The 19,721-nt window shown below is 48.3% G+C and overlaps 1 protein-coding gene across 9 annotated transcripts in view; it reads left to right on the top strand.

The window, feature by feature from the left end:
• Positions 1-19,443, top strand: part of SLC28A3 (solute carrier family 28 member 3) — a 91,257-nt gene extending 71,814 nt beyond the window's left edge. For 8 of the 9 annotated variants that reach the window (XM_089315068.1, XM_089315057.1, XM_017350819.4 and 5 more), the window contains 10 exons: positions 494-574; positions 2,831-2,911; positions 5,385-5,510; positions 7,046-7,176; positions 9,123-9,291; positions 9,778-9,975; positions 15,482-15,563; positions 16,551-16,649; positions 16,881-17,001; positions 17,964-19,443. In XM_089315068.1, coding sequence (XP_089171194.1) covers positions 494-574; positions 2,831-2,911; positions 5,385-5,510; positions 7,046-7,176; positions 9,123-9,291; positions 9,778-9,975; positions 15,482-15,563; positions 16,551-16,649; positions 16,881-17,001; positions 17,964-18,087 — 1,212 coding nt within the window. In that variant the 3' untranslated portion in view covers positions 18,088-19,443. Of the gene's footprint in view, positions 1-493; positions 575-2,830; positions 2,912-5,384; positions 5,511-7,045; positions 7,177-9,122; positions 9,292-9,777; positions 9,976-15,481; positions 15,564-16,456; positions 16,650-16,880; positions 17,002-17,963 lie in introns of those variants that run through there. The other variant, XR_016222280.1, reaches the window with a different exon arrangement.
• The last annotated feature ends 278 nt before the right edge of the window (positions 19,444-19,721 follow it).

Here is a 19,721-nt window from a genome sequence, read left to right as displayed (position 1 = left end):
GAGGCCAGGTAATTTCTAAGGAGTAAGTTTATTTGGCTGATGGTTCTAGGGACTGGGAAATGCAGGAGCATGGGGCCAGCCTCTGCTTAGCAGCTGGGACGGGCTTTAGGCTGCAACCGAATGTGGCCGAGGGCATCCCACCACAAGACTAAGAGGGTCCCCCTTTCTCTTCTTATACAGCCACATCTTGGGGCCTCCACCCTCAGAGCCATATCTAATCCTAATTACCCAAATCCTACCTCCAATGCCATCAACATAGGCATTGGGGAGTTAAGTTTCCAACACACGGACTGTAGCAGTACTCAAACCTCTTTGGAAGACACTAGAATAAGATCCCACGACGGGGAAGCCGCCTGGTAAAGTTGAGAGGAGATTCCAGTGCAGAGGGAGGAAAGCAGGCCCAGAGGAGACCTGATAGGAAGCCCGCAGAGGCTTCTAGAACCAGCACTGAGCCGAGCCATGGTCACTTCTGTCCCCCCTCTGTCATCCCTAGGTCCTGCCGATTGTGGTTTTCTTCAGCACTGTGATGTCCATGCTGTATTACCTGGGGCTCATGCAATGGGTCATCAGAAAGGTACTGGTTCTGGGGGGTGCTGGGTGCCGACTGTGTTAGCACAAGGTCATAAATGCCTTTGATCCAGGTGTTTCTCTTCCTGCCAAGACCTACCTCCGTCATCCATGCTACAAGAGTCAACCCCGAAATCCTACCCATGCCCAGGGAGGACCTGTTTGTGTCAGGGCCCTGGTTCGGTTTATAGCCCGGTGGCTGCCTTCATGAAAACCTAGCAGTTATTTCTTCCACCGAAGAATTGAGGCCAGACACCAGCCGGGAGGAAACAGCATTCTCTGTCCCTCTTGGTTATCTGCTACGTGTCTTAGACAAAGTCGCCCCTTATCTTCAGGGTGTTACACAACGAGACACTTCTGCTCCTGCTGTGTGAAACAAAGCAAACAGGAAAAGCTGCTCTTTTTTTCCATAGGGAGACTTGTAAGCACACAAACATTTTATTTTATTTTATATTTTACATTATTTTATTTTTATAGGAGATGCAGGCATCCCAAGCATTAATAATTGTGCTAGGAGCCAGCGCCATGGCTCACTTGGTTAATCTTCCCCCTGCAGCGCTGGCATCCCATATGGGTGCCGGGTTCTGTCCCGGTTGCTCCTCTTCCCGTCCAGCTCTCTGCTGTGGCCTGGGAAAGCAGTACAAGATAGCCCAAGTGCTTGGGCCCCTGCACCTGCATGGGAGACCAGGAGGAAGCACCTGGCTCCTGACTTCAGATCGGCGCAGCACCAGCCTTGGCGGCCATTTGGGGGGTGAACCAACAGAAGGAAGACCTTTCTCTCTGTCTCTCTCTTTCACTGTCTAACTCTACCTGTCAAATAAATTAAAAAAAAAAATGTGCTAAATGCCTGTTCCAGTCTTCCTTTTTTTTTTTAAGATTTTATTTATTAATTTGAGAGGTAGAGTTACAGGGAGAGAGAGACAGAGTCAGAGACAGAGACACAGAGGGAGAGGTCTTCCATCTACTGGTTCATTACCCAAATGTCTGCAATGGCCAGAGCTGGGCTAATCTGAAGCCAGAAGCCAGGAGCTTCTTCCAAGTCTTCCTACGCAGGTGCCGGGGCCCAAGGAGTTGGGCCATCTTCTACTGCTTTCCCAGGCCATAGCAGAGAGCCGGATCAGAAGAAGAGCAGCCAGAACTCAAACCAGTATCCTTGTGGGATGCTGGTGCCACAGGCAGAGGATTAACCTATTGTGCCACAGCGCCAGCCCCCACACAGGCATTTTGAAAAATTAAAAAGGCTGAAGAGTTCATCTCATCCCTGCTAACTGCGCATCCTACACTTGTATGTCAGATCCGAAAGCAAGGACCTTGTGAACTAGCCGGCGTGCACATGAGAAAAAGCATGCTTTCAGAGTTAGGGGGCAGCCCACAACCCCCCTTTCCTCTCCACCGAGAAGTCAGATGGATCTGCAAGAAGCATGAGAAAAGAGCGTAGGGAAAGAGAGAACCAGAAAACCAGCAGAGAATTAAAAACCCGGCAAGAACTCCAAGCACCAGAGTTTCCTCCTTGTCACACTTAGCATCAATGCACTCCTGTCTAAGCCAAAGGAACGCAGAGGGAGAGAATCCCACAGGAAGTCCCCATCCTGGGGTGGGGACCACAGTCCCTGGCAGAAAAACCAACACACAAAGAAGAACCAAAAACCATGTTCATGTGAAGGAAATAAGAAGGCCAAACCTCCGCTACACCACGCCACCGATCAGCAGGGTGGCCTTTGACAGAACACAGAGACTTCTAGGAAATGGACATGATTACAGGGCCTCTCTCCAAGAGTCATTGTTAGGATTAAATGCATTACCTAGGTCAAGGGCTTGAGATAGGTCAGTAAAGCCTGCATGGTGGCTAGCAGTTGTCATTAGTATTTGTAGTCTACTATGAGGAGTACCTCACAAAGCTTGTGGGAAAAATAGATTTGGAAGGTAAGCTTATTTGGGTGCCAACAATTTTATTTTTCATAATCTACACATCGTTTTTTCATAGTACTCATTTGTTCCATGAACTTTGCAAAGACCCCTAGTATCTAAAGAAATCCATTTGTGGAACGTTCAAATTTGCCCAGCAACTGAAACTTCTCGCTCCAACGGGAGGATTTCACCGGCCGCACCACCTGCTGCGTGGGTTACGCTTCCATACCGTGCCATCACTAGCCCACCAACAACTGCTACAGGCCTCAGCATTTTTTATTCCAGTTCGGCAACTTTTGAAGGGTTGTTGATGCAAAGAGCTCTTCACTGATGCTGTCCTTTTCTTCCTTTTTAGGTCGGATGGGTAATGCTGGTTACCATGGGCTCATCTCCTATTGAATCTGTAGTTGCTTCTGGCAATATATTTGTTGGACAAGTAAGTTATCACACCCAAAACCTAAAGACGCCTGTTGAAATGGACAGCCTACTTCCAGTAAGGGCAAGGAGAATACATGGCAATTTGTCATTTCTTTTTAAATATTTATTTTATTTATTTGAAATACAGAGTTATAGAGAGGTAGAGACAGAGAAGGCTTCCATCTGCTGGTTCACTCCCCAAATGAACACAATAGCTGGAGCTGAGCCAATCCTAAGCCAGGAGCCAAGTCTCCCATGTAGGTACAGGGGCCCGAGGACTTGGGCCATCCACTGCTGCTTTCCCAGGCACATTATCAGGGAGCTGGATTGGAAGTGGAGCAGCCAGGACTCAAACCAGTGCCCATATGGGATGCCGGCACTGCAGCCCAGGGCTTTAACCCGCTGTGCCACAGCAGCCGGCCCCTGTCACTTCTTTTAGCGTAGAGCAAAGGGAGTCAAAATAAGAAACGGCAGGTATTGGCAATCTTCAGATTTTTAGAGAGAGAAATTCTTTCCAGGGATGGCGTTGGTATGGAATTGGCTTCTTAGAGGAAGTTCTGAGTCATTTTATTAAATCGTAGGGCTTCTCACATCTAGATTCTCAGCAAATCTCTTCTGAGTTCATTGAGTCACTGAGATCTCTGTCAACTCTTCAAAGGCTAGCAGCTCTTGCACTCAAAAAGATTTCAACATCTTGAAACTGCGAAAGACGTAACAGGCAGCCTCACGTTGTGTGCTGTGGTACCTGCGGCAATGATGGAGACCAAGAGCTTTCCACCAACAGCGGAGCAGTGGGGCAAATGCTTGGTGCCTTCTCAGCCTGTCTGAACTGGCAGGAATTGTCTGACAAGCCTGAAGACAAATGCTTTCAGGTGTTGTTTGTTTTTTTTTTTTTTTTTTTCCTCATCTCATCCAAGATAAGCCTTTAGGCTACAATTTTCTTCCTTCTTGGTCTATCACATGGATCGATATTTCTTATTTTTTTGGCCTGGGTCCATTGAATCAAAGAAATATGATGCTAGGGGGTGTCCCTCAAATAACAGCCTGCCTAAGGGGTGTGCAAACAAGACGTGGTGATAGCTGCTCCACACTCAGGATATATAGCTTTGGGCAGAATGGAATCACACACCCAGGAATGAAGTACGCAAATGCTTAGCCAGCACCACTGCCCAAGGAAACTGAATTTGAAGCAAAAATCAAGTCACTCAGAAAAACACATGACTCCATACCCCAGGCTGACAACTGCTGCAGGCAGCTGAGCTTTGCTGGGGGTGAGCCAGGCCCCGTGAGCTTGGAGCACAGTTCACAGAGTGGGAGGGGAAGAGTGGCCCACACTTCCTTCCCAAGGAGTTGAAATTATTATAATTATAGTCATAAAATCTCAGAACTAATTAGGGCACCTTCTTGAGTTGATTGCTCCTAGCTGTGGGGTGAGAGGGCTCCCGTACTGGGTCCCTATTTAGTCTATAAATTGAGGCTCGACACATTCAATCTTATAGAACAATTAGAAATAATGAGGAGAAAATTGTAAAATTGCACACATGCTTCTGTGGTGCTCAATTTGATACTTAATATGCTGAAAGTACAGCTATTACGCATGGAGAGACCCACACTGTAGGCTGCCTGTCTTCCTTTAATGAGATTCAAGCTTTTAAAGCTACATCACGTCTGGGTCCTTCCCACCCACCAGAGAGAGAGGTCTCTCATTCCCCAGGACGAAGGTGCCTGCCGATGCCCATCCTGGTTACTGCTGCAGTTTAGTTTTTAAATACTATGTCTCTGTTTCCCTGAGGAGGAGGCCCCCTATGAGTGCAGATTTTGCAAAACTCACCCATGATTCTATACACACACTGAGCTCAAGTCCACATGACCCAGGTATGGATAGAGTTTTGTCTCATGCTTGAACATGCATCACGGTCACATGAAAGCTTGGATAAAACGCAGACTACTGCTTCAGTAAGTCGAAGAATTTTCACCTGTCCCCAGGTGATGGTGAAATGCCACACTGTACCCTATCCATACGTACAGTCAGGGGCCAGAGTGGTGGCCCAGCCAGCTCAGCCTCTGCCTCTGATTCTGGCATTCCGTACCCAAGTGCTGGTTCCGACTCCTGACTGCTTTGCTTTCGATCGAGCTCCCTGCTAGCACACCTGGGAAAGTAGCAGAAGATGGCCCAAGTGCCGGGGCCTCTGCCACCTATGTGAGCGACTGGACGGAGCTCCAGCCTCCTGGCTTCTGCTTGGACCAGCACCACCTGTTGCAGCCATTTGGGGAGTGAACCAGCAGATGGGAGATCTAAGATTCTCTCTCCCTCCTCTCTTTCTCTCTCTCTCTGTCACTCTACCTTTCAAGTTAAAAAAAAAAAATTGGTACAATTATTGGGAATCAAAAAGAGAAAGAAATTCTGCCTGCAGAATGCAGTGTTGGGCAGGTCGGCGTCACCCGAGGTTTAAAAGCGAGCGCTGCATCAGGCCGGCCTTCTTTGTCTCCAGACAGAGTCTCCACTGCTGGTCCGCCCGTATCTACCGCACGTCACCAGGTCTGAACTGCACGCCATCATGACTGCTGGCTTCTCCACCATCGCAGGAAGTGTCCTAGGCGCGTACATTTCTTTCGGGGTGAGATGACGTTTGGAAAATGTAATCTCTTCCTTCTTGGCTGTTGTTTTGGGTTTTGTTTTCTTTATCATTGCTAGCGGGAGAAGGAGATCAAGAGAGTGTCCTGATTACCACTGTTACCACTGTTGTGGCATTTGAATGTGGACCCCGAGGAATTCACTTTCCTATTCCTGTCCCCTCGGCGTGGGTTGTATCCAAACGTAGCCTAATTTTCAAAATCATATTCTGAAGTTGCTTTTTGCTGAAAATCTAAATTTGTTTAAAAACAAACAATTACTGGCATTAGTAAAGGTGATTTAAACCAGGGGTCAGCAAAATGGGACCCATGGGCCACATCCAAACCACTGCTGGATTTGTAAATGACGCTTTCTTGGAAACCAGATTCTTTGATTTGTTTTTGTCTGGGGCACTTTTCCTGCTACAGGGTAGTGTGGCCTGCAAAGCTAAAAATATCTATTGTCTGATCCCTAGCCCAGAGCACTGGTTCTTAAATCCTACTACCACACTAAAATCATCCAGTTTTTCAAAGACTCTCACTCCTGGGTCATTAATGCAGATTTTCTTGGGATGAAACCAAGACATCAATATATTTTTACACAACCAAGTTTGAAATTGGGCGATGTATGGTGTTGGACTGGAGAATGTTAGGGTAACTGGTGTGTGTACCCCAGGCACAGAGCTGACAGAGGTAGAAGACATAGACGTAGCTTCCAGTGGAGAAACCCAACAACAGAGTTCTCACAGTGTGACTGTGGTCATTGGGGTCTCTTACAAGGTCATTGCAGCCTGGGAGAGCCCACGATGAAGAAGGGGTAGGGAAAGACAAGGCAGAAGTCATGTTAGGGGTGGGCACTTTGGCGACTCCTAGATGCGTCCCTGCATCCTACGGCTAGAATGCTGCCTTCAGAATCGTGCCAGGCCTGAGGGGGATGGGGAGGGAGGTGCTGACTCTGGAATTCTGGAAAAATCCAAGACCGTGCAAGGGAGTGGAGTGGGAAGGGGAGAGTAGGTTTCTATTGAGAAAGACAGAAGTAGCTCTCAGAGTAAAGGGACTCTGGGTAGGTGAACGTGGTGTAAAGGAGGAAGGATTTCTGGAGTGCAGAAGGAACTATCTGATCTGGCGCTTGGGTCCAGAGTCCCTTCTCCAGTCGCCTCTCACACCCACGGTTGCTCTGTCGCAATAGAGGGTGCAATGAAAGACCACTGGAATGTCCCAAAGGCCAGCGGAGAGCTTGAGCAGTCTTCTTGGAAAGGGTTCGTTTTTCTTCTGAAATGACCGGGTTTTGATTCGATGCTTTGGCCCCAGGGTGTACCTGCCCATCAGCACCAAATCCTCCCTCTTCTCTGACTCCCAAGTGATGTCCATGGTTTGGCTCACTGAGCTGGAATTACTCTTCAGCCGTCTAGAGAAGCATCAACTTCTGGCTGAGTGTCAACTCCTGCCCTACCTCTTCCCAGGGAAGGCCTCTGGCCCGTTCTTCTGAACACAAGAGTAAAGCAAAAACCTGTTTGTCCTCTTTCTCCTGAAATTTCAGATTCCTTCCACCCATTTGTTGACGGCTTCAGTCATGTCAGCGCCTGCGTCATTGGCTGTAGCAAAACTCTTTTGGCCTGAGACAGAAAAGCCTAAAATAACCCTCAAGAATGCCATGAAAATGGAACATGGGTGAGTGAGACATGCTCACCTAACTAATGATGACACAGCTGGGATGGGGAATCCGAAGTCAAAGTGCAGCCAAAATGGGATACCCGGCCAACACAGTGAATTATGATATCAAAGTCTAAGCACTCTAATCTCAGTACATCCCCTTAACTTTTCATTTTAAACATACTTCCTTGTAAATTCAAAGACACCTCAAAAAGTTCCTGGAAAATGAAATTAAAAGATAATCTTGGAGGCTGGTATTGTGGCCCAGTGGGTTAAGCCATAGCATGTAATGCCAGCATCCCATATTATAGTGCTGTTTTGAGTCCCAGTTGCTCCACGTCTGATCCAGTGCCCTGCTAATGTGTCTGGAAAGGCAGCACTGGGCCCGTGTGACCTGGATGGGAGACCCGGTTGCAGTTCCTGACTTCTGGCTTCAGCCTGGCTCAGACTTGGCTGTTGTAGCCATTTGGAGAGTGAATCAGTAGATGGAAGATCTCTCTCTCTCTCTCCTCTCTCTCCCTCTGCCTTTCAAATAAGTTAATTAACAATTTTTTAAAAGAAAGTTTAGGGCCGGCGCCGTGGCTCACTAGGCTGATCCTCCAACTTGCAGCGCCGGCACACCGGGTTCTAGTCCCGGTCGGGGCACCGGATTCTGTCCCGGTTGCCCCTCTTCCAGGCCAGCTCTCTGCTGTGGCCCAGGAGTGCAGTGGAGGATGGCCCAAGTGCTTGGGCCCTGCACCCCATGGGAGACCAGGAGACGCACCTGGCTCCTGCCATCGGATCAGCGCAGTGCGCTGGCCGCAGCGGCCATTGGAGGGTGACCCAACAGCAAAGGAAGACCTTTCTCTCTGTCTCTCTCTCTCACTGTCCACTCTGCCTGTCAAAAAAAAAAAAAAAGTTTATTTTGGCCCCCCAAAATTTTAAATCCGTACATTGTCATAATGACCTTTTTGAAGATCCTTCCTCTATGGAACATAAGTGAATTGTGTGTTTAGGCAGACCTCATCCCCAAGATACCTCATTACATATGTGTAGATGTTCAAAGATGTGAAATCCAAAGCACTTCTTATCCCAAGCATATTTTCCAAAATGGAAACATGCAGCCTTACAGAATGTGCTACTCAGGGGTTCAGGCATGTAGCAAAATTGTAAAGGAAGACCATGTCCAGTAGAGTTCAGGAGGGCAGGTGTCTCTGAGATTGGAGGGGAAGTAAAGGATTAGGAGAACACACAGAGATCCAAGGTGACATGATAGTTTATTTCTTATGTGAGGCCATGGTGATGCAAGCCTTCCTTGAGTTGTCAGAATATTTTTTTTTAAGATTTATCTGTTTATTTGAAAGGCAGAGTTACAGAGAGACAGAGGCACAGAGAGAGAGAGAGAGAGAGAGGTCTTCCATCCGCTAGTTCACTCCACAAATGGCCGCAACAGCCAGAGCTGGGCCAATCCAAAGTCAGGAGCCAGGAGCTTCCTCTAGGTCTCCCACATGGGTGCAGGAGCCCAAGCATTTGAGCCATCTTCTACTGCTAGAAGATGGGGGCCATAGAAGAGGACTGGATCAGAAGAGGAGCAGCCGTGGCTCAAACCAGAGCCCATATGGGATGCTGGCACTGCAGGTGGCTGCAACTTTACCCACTACGCCACTGCTCCAGCCCCTGGTAGCAACTTGCAATAAATATTTTCTTTAAAGCTTGTAAGTGTTTTTTATCATTTCCAGTTTGTATTACAAATGCTCCCAAATTAGAACAAACATTCATACGCTCACACCTGTATTCAACGACTATAACCCATCACAATTCCATCACAATTCCAAGGCATTCAGGTCAGAGTTTTGACCACAAGGGCATGTATCTGAGGGTTCATCTCACCCTTCAATGAACTCCAATATTCCACTTCTACACCTGTGATATCCGTGCACCGCCAGCCCCTGGTAATTTTGGAATTGTTATTTTTTTGACAAAAGCGATTCGAGGAACCTGCTGGAAGCTGCGACCCAGGGAGCATCCTCCTCCATCGCTCTGGTGGCCAACATCACTGTGAATCTGATTGCCTTCCTGGCCCTGCTGTCTTTTGTGAACTCAGCCCTGTCCTGGTTTGGAAACATGTTTGACTACCCACAGCTGAGCTTCGAGGTATAGTTCTGTTGTGCTCTGGTCCTCTGGTTTCTGTCTAAAGTCCTGCAGCACATTGTTAACACAGTACAGAAGACAGACAGCTGACTTACCCAGGCTACTCCAAACAACCCAGTTCCCGTCCTGACATCTGCTTTGGTCTGTTTTCTGTTGCTGTCACGGAAACCCTGAGACTGAGTGTGTATAAAGAAGAGAGGTTTATGTCGCTCACAGTTCTGAAGGCTGGAAGTCCAAGGTCAGGTGGCTCCGTTGCTTGGTTTCTGGTGAGGTTTACGAGCTGCTCCTTGCATGTAGAAAGATGAGAAGGGCAAGCAGGCACTTGCAAAGAGGGAGAGGGAACAGAGGAGCTGACACACTTTGTAATAACCTGCTCTCCCAAGGGCTGATCCCTTCCCGCGAGAACTAACCGAGTCTCGTGAGAAAGACGTTCGTTCTTCTTAGGGGCTCCATGACCTCAACTGCAGTGTCAACTTTTGGTCTTTGTAGCTCATATGCTCCTACATCTTCATGCCTTTTTCCTTCATGATGGGAGTGGACTGGCAAGACAGCTTCATGGTTGCCAAGCTCATAGGCTATAAGACGTTCTTCAATGAGTTTGTGGCTTACGAGCACCTCTCCAGATTGATCAGTTTGAGAAAAGAGGCTGGACCTAAATTTGTGAATGGTGTGCAGCAGTATATGTCGGTGAGTAGCATTCTGCTTTTCCATTACATTTCCTCATCACATTCATAGGTTCATCAGGGGTTACGTGTGCCCCTGTGTGTCAGGAACTATATGGGCCCTTGGTTTTTATCATAATGTCCATGGCACTGGGTGATTTTCCGTTACATTGAATTGGGCAGTATGTATGGGTCCTCTGTCCGTTGCTCTGTGTGTGTGTGGGTGTGTAGACACACGGATGTCCTTATAGGGTGGTCATTTACTTTTGAGCACTGTGGACGCAGAGTTACAAGATCTAAGCCTACAATCGAATCAATAAATATTTATCAAATGCCTCCTACAAGCACACTTACTTTTATTAAAAAATATTTATTTGGAAGGCAGAGTTACAGAGAAGGAGAGACACAGAGATCTTTCATTAACTGATTCACTCCCCAACTGGCCACAACAGATGGGGCGGGCAAGGTTGAAGCCAGGAGCCAGCAATTCCATTTGGGTGGCAGGGACGCAAGCACTTGAGTCATCCTCTGCTGTGTTCCCAGGTGCACTAGCAGGGAGCTGGATCAGAAGTGGAGCAGCTGGGATTTGAACTGGCACCCATATGAGATGCCAGCGCTGCAGGTGGAGGCTTTACCCACTATGCCACAGCGCTGGTCCCTTAATGGCTTCTTCTAGCTAAAGGGTTCCTTGAACGTAGAAGCTGTCTAATTGTAATACAGTGACTGGGCAACCTCAGCAGGTGGTAGGACAGCATTGCTGCTCTCCAAGTGGATTTGAGGAAGGAGAAACCTCAGGCTCTGGGATCAGATGACCTTGAGACAGCCACTCCACAATTAAGCCAGGACTTAGCTCAATAGCCTGTTACGCATGCTCTTGTCTGCCTGCCTTTGGAGGGGTGAGGTACTCGGGTGAGGTCATGTTTGCAGCTGAGTGTCCAGCTATTTCCCCTGAGGATTAATAGCATCCCATGGGGCAACTCTTAGGGCAATGGGTGGTGAACCTTTCAACCACCACCATCGCTCATCGGAGTGACCCATTTGGAATTAGCATTGCTATCACAAACATGGATTTCAAAGGAAAGGGGAGGAAAAACAGGCTGCCTGAGGTTCTGAGACAGACACCCCGACGAGCACCACGCCATCCCCTCCCAGCCTCCGGAAGTGCAGACGATGGGATTTCCTCCTACATGTTACACAAAGATGACAGCCTCTCCGGGAGAGCCCTCATCTGTGTAGCATGCTTGGGGGCATTTTGTCCTGCACATCTGATGTGACTGGGGGAGCCCTCCGGCGGTGGAGGTGGGGGGGGTCCTTTCCCAGTGGTATTAGCTGAATATCCTCACTGTGTGCAGGCCACCAGAACCAGTCTGTTTTCCTGCCAAAAGTAAATAATAAGCTAAATTAAGGGAAGTGGGTTTTTTATTTTTTTTATTGATTTATTTTTGCCCCGACTGCCAGTTGCCAGGAGAAAATAGCTTTGTTAATGAACAGTGAGCCGGGGGGGGGGGGGGGGGGGTCTGGCAGTGCTAAGCAGTTTTGGGAGAAGGTTAGCAGGAAGGTAAGGAAGGTAGAGACAAGACAGTGGAGCTGATTTGAGTTTGGGGGTGAGCCCAGCCGAAGGCCAGGTGTACAGAGACCACTTGGAGCACAAGCCCAGTGGCTTGTGCTATTGTTCAGTCAGAGGGAGGGAGGAAACGTTTTGTTCCTCCAAATCTCTGATCTCCACTCAACAAACGGGGCTGAATCCCAGCAATTTCTGCTTGCCAGCTAAAGAGTGCAGGAGCCCGTCCAACAGCTTCCTGTAAAGGCGCCACACGACAAGCTTACAAGTACTGTGTGGGCCCCAGAGCAAAGCCCCAGTGATGTCCACCTAATTGTGCACATTGGTGACCGCCTACAGGGGCAGAGAACCTGTTTTTTCTGTCAAGGACCATTTGGATATTTATAACATCTTTCATGGGCCATACAAAATCATCAGCTTAAAAAGGATTTATTGAATATCGAGTCCTACCTGTGGTTGCCTTGCCAGGGCGAAACCAAATGATTTTTTTAAGAGTTACTTATTTGTTTATTTGAAAGTCAGAGAGAGAGAGAGAGAGAGAGATCTTCCATCTACTGGTTCACTTCCCAGATGGCCACAACAGCCTGGGCTGAGTCAGGTCAAATCCAGGAATTGGGAGCTTCATCCGGGTTTTCCACATGGGTGACAGGGGCCTAAGCACTTGGACCATCTTCCGCTGCTTTCCCAGGTGCATTAGCAGGGAGCTGGATCAGAAGTGGAGCAGCCGGGACACGAACCGGTGCCAATATGAGAAGCCAGTGTTGCAGATGGTGGCTTTACCTACTGTGCCATAATGCTAACCTTGTGACCAAATGATTTTATGGGCCTTTTACAACCCAATGGCTGTCCTTTCTCCGCCCCTGTGAAAACAAGAGGTCAGAACCGAATGTAACGCCCATGTACCTAGAATGAGCTGTTCATTACATCTCTCTTAGAGTAAAGACAATGCAATTGTCTTGTGGTACCCACGTGGGATTGGTCCCAGGAGCCCCACCCGAGATACCGAAGCCTGCAGTTGCTCCAGTCCCTTCTATAAAATGGTGTAGTATGTGCCTGAAACCTAGGCACATTCTCCCATACACTTTAGGTCATCTCTGCAGTGCTCACTCCACCCCATGACTGTACGTGCTGTGTAAGAGTCATTATGCTTCCTTGGGTAGGGAATAATGAGAAGGGGGAAAGTGTGCCCGTGTGCAGTACAGATGCAATTTCTTCCCTGAATATTTTCTATCCAGGGCTGGTTGAATCTGCTTCTGAGAATCTGTGGGTGTGGAGGTCTGTCTGCTCTCTGCATGTTCGCTCCCTTGTTGACAGGTGATGTTTATCATGGAGTAGTAGTCGAAAGGTGCAGAAAGATGCAGAGGGAAAAGTGAGTTCTCTGCTCTTCTTTCCGGCACATGTCACGCTCCCCGTTCTTAACCTTGCTTCTTGCACTTAATAACACGTCTCCGCTATCTTTCCACATCAGTGCCTGTGACACTGTATTCTGGTGTACGACCACGCCGTAATTCATTTTAACTAGCCCGTGCTGACGGCCACTGTTAGCAAGTCTTCACTAATGGAAGTCATGGCCTGGTGATTGTCCTGCACGTAGGTCATCTTTGCTCACGAGCTAAGACAGCCACAGCGTGTGTTGGTTGGGAGTTTCCCTGGGGGGCCGTCCACATATTTCCATCATGTAGTCTTGCGCATTTGTGGGCAAAGTCAAAGTGCTGTGCGTCTCCTTTGCGCAGATTCAGGCAGGAGAAAGAAGAACTGACTCCAAGCCCCTTTACGTCATCCCTCTCCCCACAGTCTCTTAACGAGCATGTCTGGTTCTGAAGCCAATTGAACGGACTGAAAAGCACTAGAGAGAGCAGTGGGCAAGGATGAGCTTTTCCACGAACAGTGGACTGCACAAATACTTGAAGAGTCTCTCCCTTCCCGCTCTATGCGGCTGATGGAAAATATCAACAAAGGAGTTCTCAGAAACCATGAGAGAGAAGAGAGGCCTTAGGATCAACAAAAAGCTTACCTTGACCACTTGAGTCTTGAATGTGAGCTTTCAAAAAATTCCGTTTAGCAAAAGGAAAAAGGGCACTGCTACTTTCGAATGTAGCATTGGCTTGGTTTCTTCTTTCAACCAAAACATAGATTATCTTTTCCCCCAGAATACTGGGGAAAAAATGATTGCCCCAATAGCAAGGGTAGCTTTGCCAGGTTGGGTAAGTCTCTGCTGCAGAGCAGGGCCCAGTGACTCCTTGGAGCCTCCTGTAGTTCAATCTGTGAACCTGAAGCAGCACCTCTCAGCTGTTGGGTTAGAGCCAGAGGACCACATGCACACTTTACAAATTCACTTCCATCTTCTCACTGCCGGTGAAGGGACCAACCATCCACTCTCACTCTCCCGAGTGAGCATGATAACATCCCCATGAGGTGGTCAGAGCTGAGGCACAGCAGGCACATGCCACGGACGGACATGGACAGGAAGCTCCCATGACCTGAGAAGTTCCTTTTTTGGCCAGTATAACTCCTTTTTTCACACTGAGCTATAATGAAGGGTCATCTGTGTGTAACTATGACCACCATCCAGGTGTAGAACATTTCCCATTGTGATTAAAAGGTGCCTGTGGCCCCTTGTGGTCAGAATTCCCCCTGACCACCTGCTGTCATGCAACCGATGATCTTGCTTTTGCTGTAAATCATTCTTGCTCGTTCCAGAGTTTATATAAGTGGACTCGTGTGGCATTCGTATGGCTCTATGTGTCATCTTCTATTTCTTACAGAGAGCATTTTATGTTATGGACATCCACAGTGGGTTCATCCATTCGACTTTTGGAGGGCACTTTAGTCATTTCTCGCATTGGGGCTATTATGCACAACATGGCTGTAATATTCTTGTACAGTCTCTCTGTGGATACCTGCTTTTAGCTCACCTATAGAAAATTGCTGGGTCTCACGGGCAGTGGGTGTTAACTTAGGAAGAAAAACCCTACTGTTCTTCTAGTAGGCTGGGTCATTTACATATCTCCCAGAAATATTCCAGTTGTTTCACATTCTTGTCAACACTTAACATTGCCAGTCTTTTTAAATTTTAGCCAGTATGGTGGATAAGTAGTAACACTGCATTGCAATTTTAATTTACATTTCTTTGATAACTAATGATGCTGAACAGATTCTTGTATGTCATTGAATGTTTTCCTTTCTAAACAATTTTTTGAATTATTTATTTATTGAGAGCTAAATAGTTGCCATCCGCTGACTCATTCCCCAAAGGCACCTGCCACAGATGGGGCTGGGCAGAGGACAAAGCTTAGAGCCAGGAACTCCATCCAGGCTTCCTGAGTGGGTGCAGGAACCCACTGACTTGAGCCATCACCGCTACCTTATCAGGAAACTGAAGTCAGGAGCTAGAGCTGCGCGTATGAAACCCAGGAATCCCCACAACCTCTTCCCACCCTCCCCCCTTAAAATTCCAAGGGAGGGGTTGGCGTGTGGCGTAGTGGGCTAAAGCCTCCACCTGCAGTGCCAGCATCCCCTATGGCTGCCAGTTCAAGTACCGGCTGCTCCACTTCCAATCCAGCTCTCTGCTGTGGCCTGGGAAAGCAGGAGAAGATGGCCCAAGTCCTTGGGCCCCTGCACCTGCGTGGGAGACCCAGAAGAAGCTCCTGGCTCCTGGTTTCAGATAGGCACAGCTCCAGCCATTGTGGCCATTTGAGGAGTGAACCAGCGGATGGAAGACCTCTCTCTCTTTCTCTTTCTCTGCCCCTGCCTCTCTGTAACTCTGCCTTTTGGATAAATGAATAAATCTTTAAAAAAAAAAAAAAATTCCAGGGGATGTCAGGAAGTATCAGGTTAAGTCCATGTCATGTGTTGTGTCTTTCTTTGCCACTATTGATGCTTTAGTCAAAATATGAAGCTCACTACGATGTCTGCTTGACTTACGAGGCGGGGCCACATCTTGTGAGTCTCTGTCTATGCTTCCTTGCAGATCCGCGCCGAGACAATTGCCACGTACGCCCTCTGTGGATTCGCCAATATCGGTTCCCTAGGCATAGTGATTGGTGGACTCAGTAAGTGAAGAGAATGTTCTGCAGCTCCCAGAGGTGACCCAAACAGGGCTGAGAATCTGCATCTTGCTCTATAATGGTATCCACGTCAGGACAGAAAGGTCCTGCCACAATAGTAAACCCCCCAGGGGCTATTTTTGGTCCCAGCTCTGCAGTATAGCCTTCCAAAGTCAGCTAACTGGGGAAGAATTAGGTCCAATGTGCAACTGCTCCTCCCAGCCCAGGGGCGACAGAGATTTCACCAGGCGTGCTAATCCCAACAGGCTTATGCTGGCCTGCCTGGAGAAAGACTCGGAGGACACAATGGAAACCCCCTGGGTTTGTTTTTTAAAGATTTATTTATTTATTTGGAAGTTAGAGTTACACAGAGAGGAGAGGCAGAGAGAGAGAGAGAGAGAGAGAGAGAGAGAGAGGTCTTCCATTTGCTGGTTCACTCCCCAGATGGCCACAATAACCGGAGCTGTGCCAATCCAAAACCAGGAGCCAGGAGCTTCTTCTGGGTCTCCCACGTGGGCACAGGGGCCCAAGGACTTGGGCCGTCTTCCACTGCTTTCCCAGGCCATAGCAGAGAGCTGGATCAGAAGTAGAGCAGCTGGGACTTGAACCGGTGCCCATATGGGATGCCAGCACTATAAGTGGTGGCTTTACCTGCTACGCCACAGCACTGGCCCCAAATGCCACGATTTATTAGTGATGTCTGCCGTGGCATAGAAATGTCTGGGGGCAGTTGGGTTGCAGATCAGCTCATCAGATGATCTCTTCTTGCAACCCATCTGACTTGCTATGCTCCAGGTACACTGTGAGCCCCTCGGGTGAACCTGAAGACACTAACGCAGAGCTTAGAAGCCTCTGAGCCCTTTGGTGTGGAAGAGTCTCTTCTTCCCTTCTTCCCACAGCAGACAGCTTCTCTGAGGCAGAGCTCATCGCTCAGCTCTTGAGCCCTGAACTTCCCAGCATCACGCTCACAACACCCCCTCCCATGTTCCCCAGCATCCATGGCTCCATCCAGGAAGCGTGACATCGCTGCTGGGGCAGTGAGAGCGCTGATCGCGGGGACCACCGCCTGCTTCATGACTGCCTGCATCGCAGGTACTGCGTCCATCCTTGGGGTGCTGGGTGCCTACAGGGAGACAGCCTCTGGGGGAGGCAGGGTCTCCAGCCTGCACTGGAGCCTAAGCTGCTGCAGAGAGCTGGGGGCCAGCACCGCTGAGCGGCATGTTGTGAAGTGAAATGTGTGAGATGGGGTGGAGGAGCATGGGACAGGAGGGTTCCGTGACTTCGTCGACCATGACCATCAAAGGCACTCTCTCCTGCCCTTAGGCATCCTGTCCGCCACTCCCGTAGACATCAACTGCCAGCACGCTTTAGAGAATGCCTTCAACTCCAGCTTGCCCAGTAGCACACCTGAAGTGGTAGCTTGTTGCCAAAGTCTGTGGACCAGGTATTGCCTTCTTTGCACTCCGTCATCATCAGTTCCAACCCAAAGACCCCACTCCCTTATTATCGCTTTCTATCTCTTTATTTAAAGATTGATTTATTTATTTGAAAGTCAGAGTTGCAGAAAGAGAGAAGGAGAGGTAGAGAGAGAGAGGTCTTCCATCCGCTGGGTCACTCCCCAGTTGGCCACTACGGCCGAGTTGCGCCAATCCGAAGCCAGGAGCCAGGAGCTTCTTCCAGGTCTCCTATGTGGTGCAGGGGCCCAAGCACTTGGGTCATCTTCCACTGCTTTCCCAGGCCACAACTGTCTATCTCTTCATTTAAAGAAAGAACTTGTGCTACCGCTCTAACAGCCTTCCGCATTGACTTTTCTCTGCTAAGACTAGGAACTGTAAGACTCACTAGTGCTGCTTGGGTATTGCATTGGCCTACTTTGTGAAGTAAACCACCACCTAACCCTTGCAGACACTCGGACAAATTAAACTCTAGAGCACTGCTTTGCATTGGATGAAATCAAGACTGAGGGAGGCTATGCCCACTCAAGCAAAATGAGTGCAAACATGAAGTCTATCTGTCCACAAAGACCATGCCCTTCATGGCTACCCTCCTCTATCCTGACAAATGGTGATAGGCTATGGTCTATTAGAGACTACCAGTAATGCATGCCACCACCCTCACCGTGCAGAATTCCATGTGCAAAACTATTCTTCCCACTCTATATGCCCTCATTAAGGTGCAAGTGTGTTGTAAGGATTGGTTCTGTCCTTGCTTTGTTCCAAGGGCGGGGGGGGTGTCCTTGAGGTCATCCAAAACGAGTTTGTTGGTTCCTCTGTCCTTAGCCCTAACCAGAATGTGAAGCAGGAAGTCAGTTTCCTGGCCTGTGCTATATTTTTTAATGTTTCAGCTTCTATCTACCTACTGTTTCCACCATCCAAGGCTTAACTGTTGCATTTCGTTTCCCACCAGCGCTGTTGCCAAGGGACCCGGTGAGGTCATCCCAGGAGGAAACTATAGCCTGTACGCTCTGAAGGGCTGCTGCAAATTGAACCCATTGACATTTAACTGCAGTTGGATCCCGAATACATTTTGAGCTCACACACCTCCCCCCAGAACTCTGAGCACTGGTGCTGAATTTCTCCTTTGGAGACAGAAGAAGGGTGGGTGGGGCGGGGGGAGGCTATGGGGCCTGGATTGATACTTTCAGTGGGGAATCAGTTTTAGCTGCATGGAAAGAAGAAAAAGAAGAGTACATCCTTCAGGGCTACACTATCTTCCTCCTCCCCTTCTGCCCACCCCCAGTCCATCCCTTCCCCCCTGAGAAGCCATCTCCAGTTCCAACAAGATTTTCTTAGCTTAGATTTTCAGAACATTTCATGAGAATACAGATGTAAATCGTGGCTTGCAACAGCTGGGCTGTGATTCAAGCACATCCTCATAACATCTAAGTGGCTGACTGCCAGCACCTCTCAGGTGAGATCGCTCTGTATCCACCGTAGCTTACCTGAAACAGCCGGAACTTGCATTTCACAGGGAGAAATGGTCAACACCAGTCACCCTCAGGAAGTCCTGAAGAGGTCGTCGAATGCTTCAGGAGATCACACAGACCCTACCGAAACAAGGGTTTCAACTCCCCTTGCTTAAAGGGTTGTAACAGTCAGCGCAAGCTAAATTGGTCTGCAGTAACATACAGCCCCCAAACCTCAGCAGTTCACCAATTTCCTTTTCACTCCCATGCATGTTTGTGAAGCTTGACTTAGGCTGCACTCCACGTTTCTTCAATTTCAGAACCCTATATGGGGGCATATTGGTCTAAAGTTAGAAAGGGAGGCAGGCGGGGGCAGGTGGTGACAAAAACGTCTCCAGGAAGTCGCATCCTTAATTTACACTACGTCCCTATCAGCCAAGGCAGTCCTATGACAAGCACAGCGAGTGACCACTGATGAGTGACCACCTTGTCAGAGACAGGGCCAAGCAGCGTGATAGGTCACAGTGATACGTGATACCCACGTCTCCCTTCAAGGAGCCAACCTTCTGCGGCATAAGTCACGTGCAGATCCCATAATATCCCTGTGACAAGATGGGAAAACAGCAACTCTTCCATCAAGTAGTCATGAAAAGAGCAGCTGAGAAAGACAAGTCCTGGCAGAGACCTGGAAACCTTCCGTTAATACTTCATTGGCCAGGAAGACGTTAGCATCAAACTTGCTTAATGGATCTCAGCATCTCAGAAGAAAATTCCAGAGTCGGTGGTGGAAATGTTTTTACTGCCCTTACTAGTGTGACAATCATGTGGAATAAAAAACTGAATCAAAGATGACTCAAAGATGACCTCAAGAAAAACATTCTGGGAAAAAAAAAGGTTTTGAAATACCTTAAGTAATTTATTTTGTTTATATTTTCCCTGGTGTCCATTCAGAAAAATAAATTTTTGTAAATCCATGGGAAACTATTTGATATTTTCTTTTTTGAAGAAGAAGGTTTGTGGCGAAGGGGAGGGAGCTAACTGCCCAAAGGACTCTTTTTCTGTGACGTATAATACTTGTGTACCAAACTGTATCCAGTTTCTGATCATTTGTATCGATTTTTCTTGAACCTCAGTCTAGATTTTTCTAGTCTCGGAGCTCTGCCGTCAGGTTGCATAGCAGCCGATGACAAAATTTCTCGGGAGTGCCAGTTATTCAATGTTGGTTCTCTTCTGTGCTATGGCTACTATCTTCTCTGCAA

The sequence above is a fragment of the Oryctolagus cuniculus genome, chromosome 1, assembly GCF_051225735.1.
Source record: "Oryctolagus cuniculus isolate XC-2025 breed Fujian yellow rabbit chromosome 1, ASM5122573v1, whole genome shotgun sequence".
NCBI lineage: Eukaryota > Metazoa > Chordata > Mammalia > Lagomorpha > Leporidae > Oryctolagus > Oryctolagus cuniculus.
This window is presented reverse-complemented; position numbering and strand designations above follow the sequence as displayed.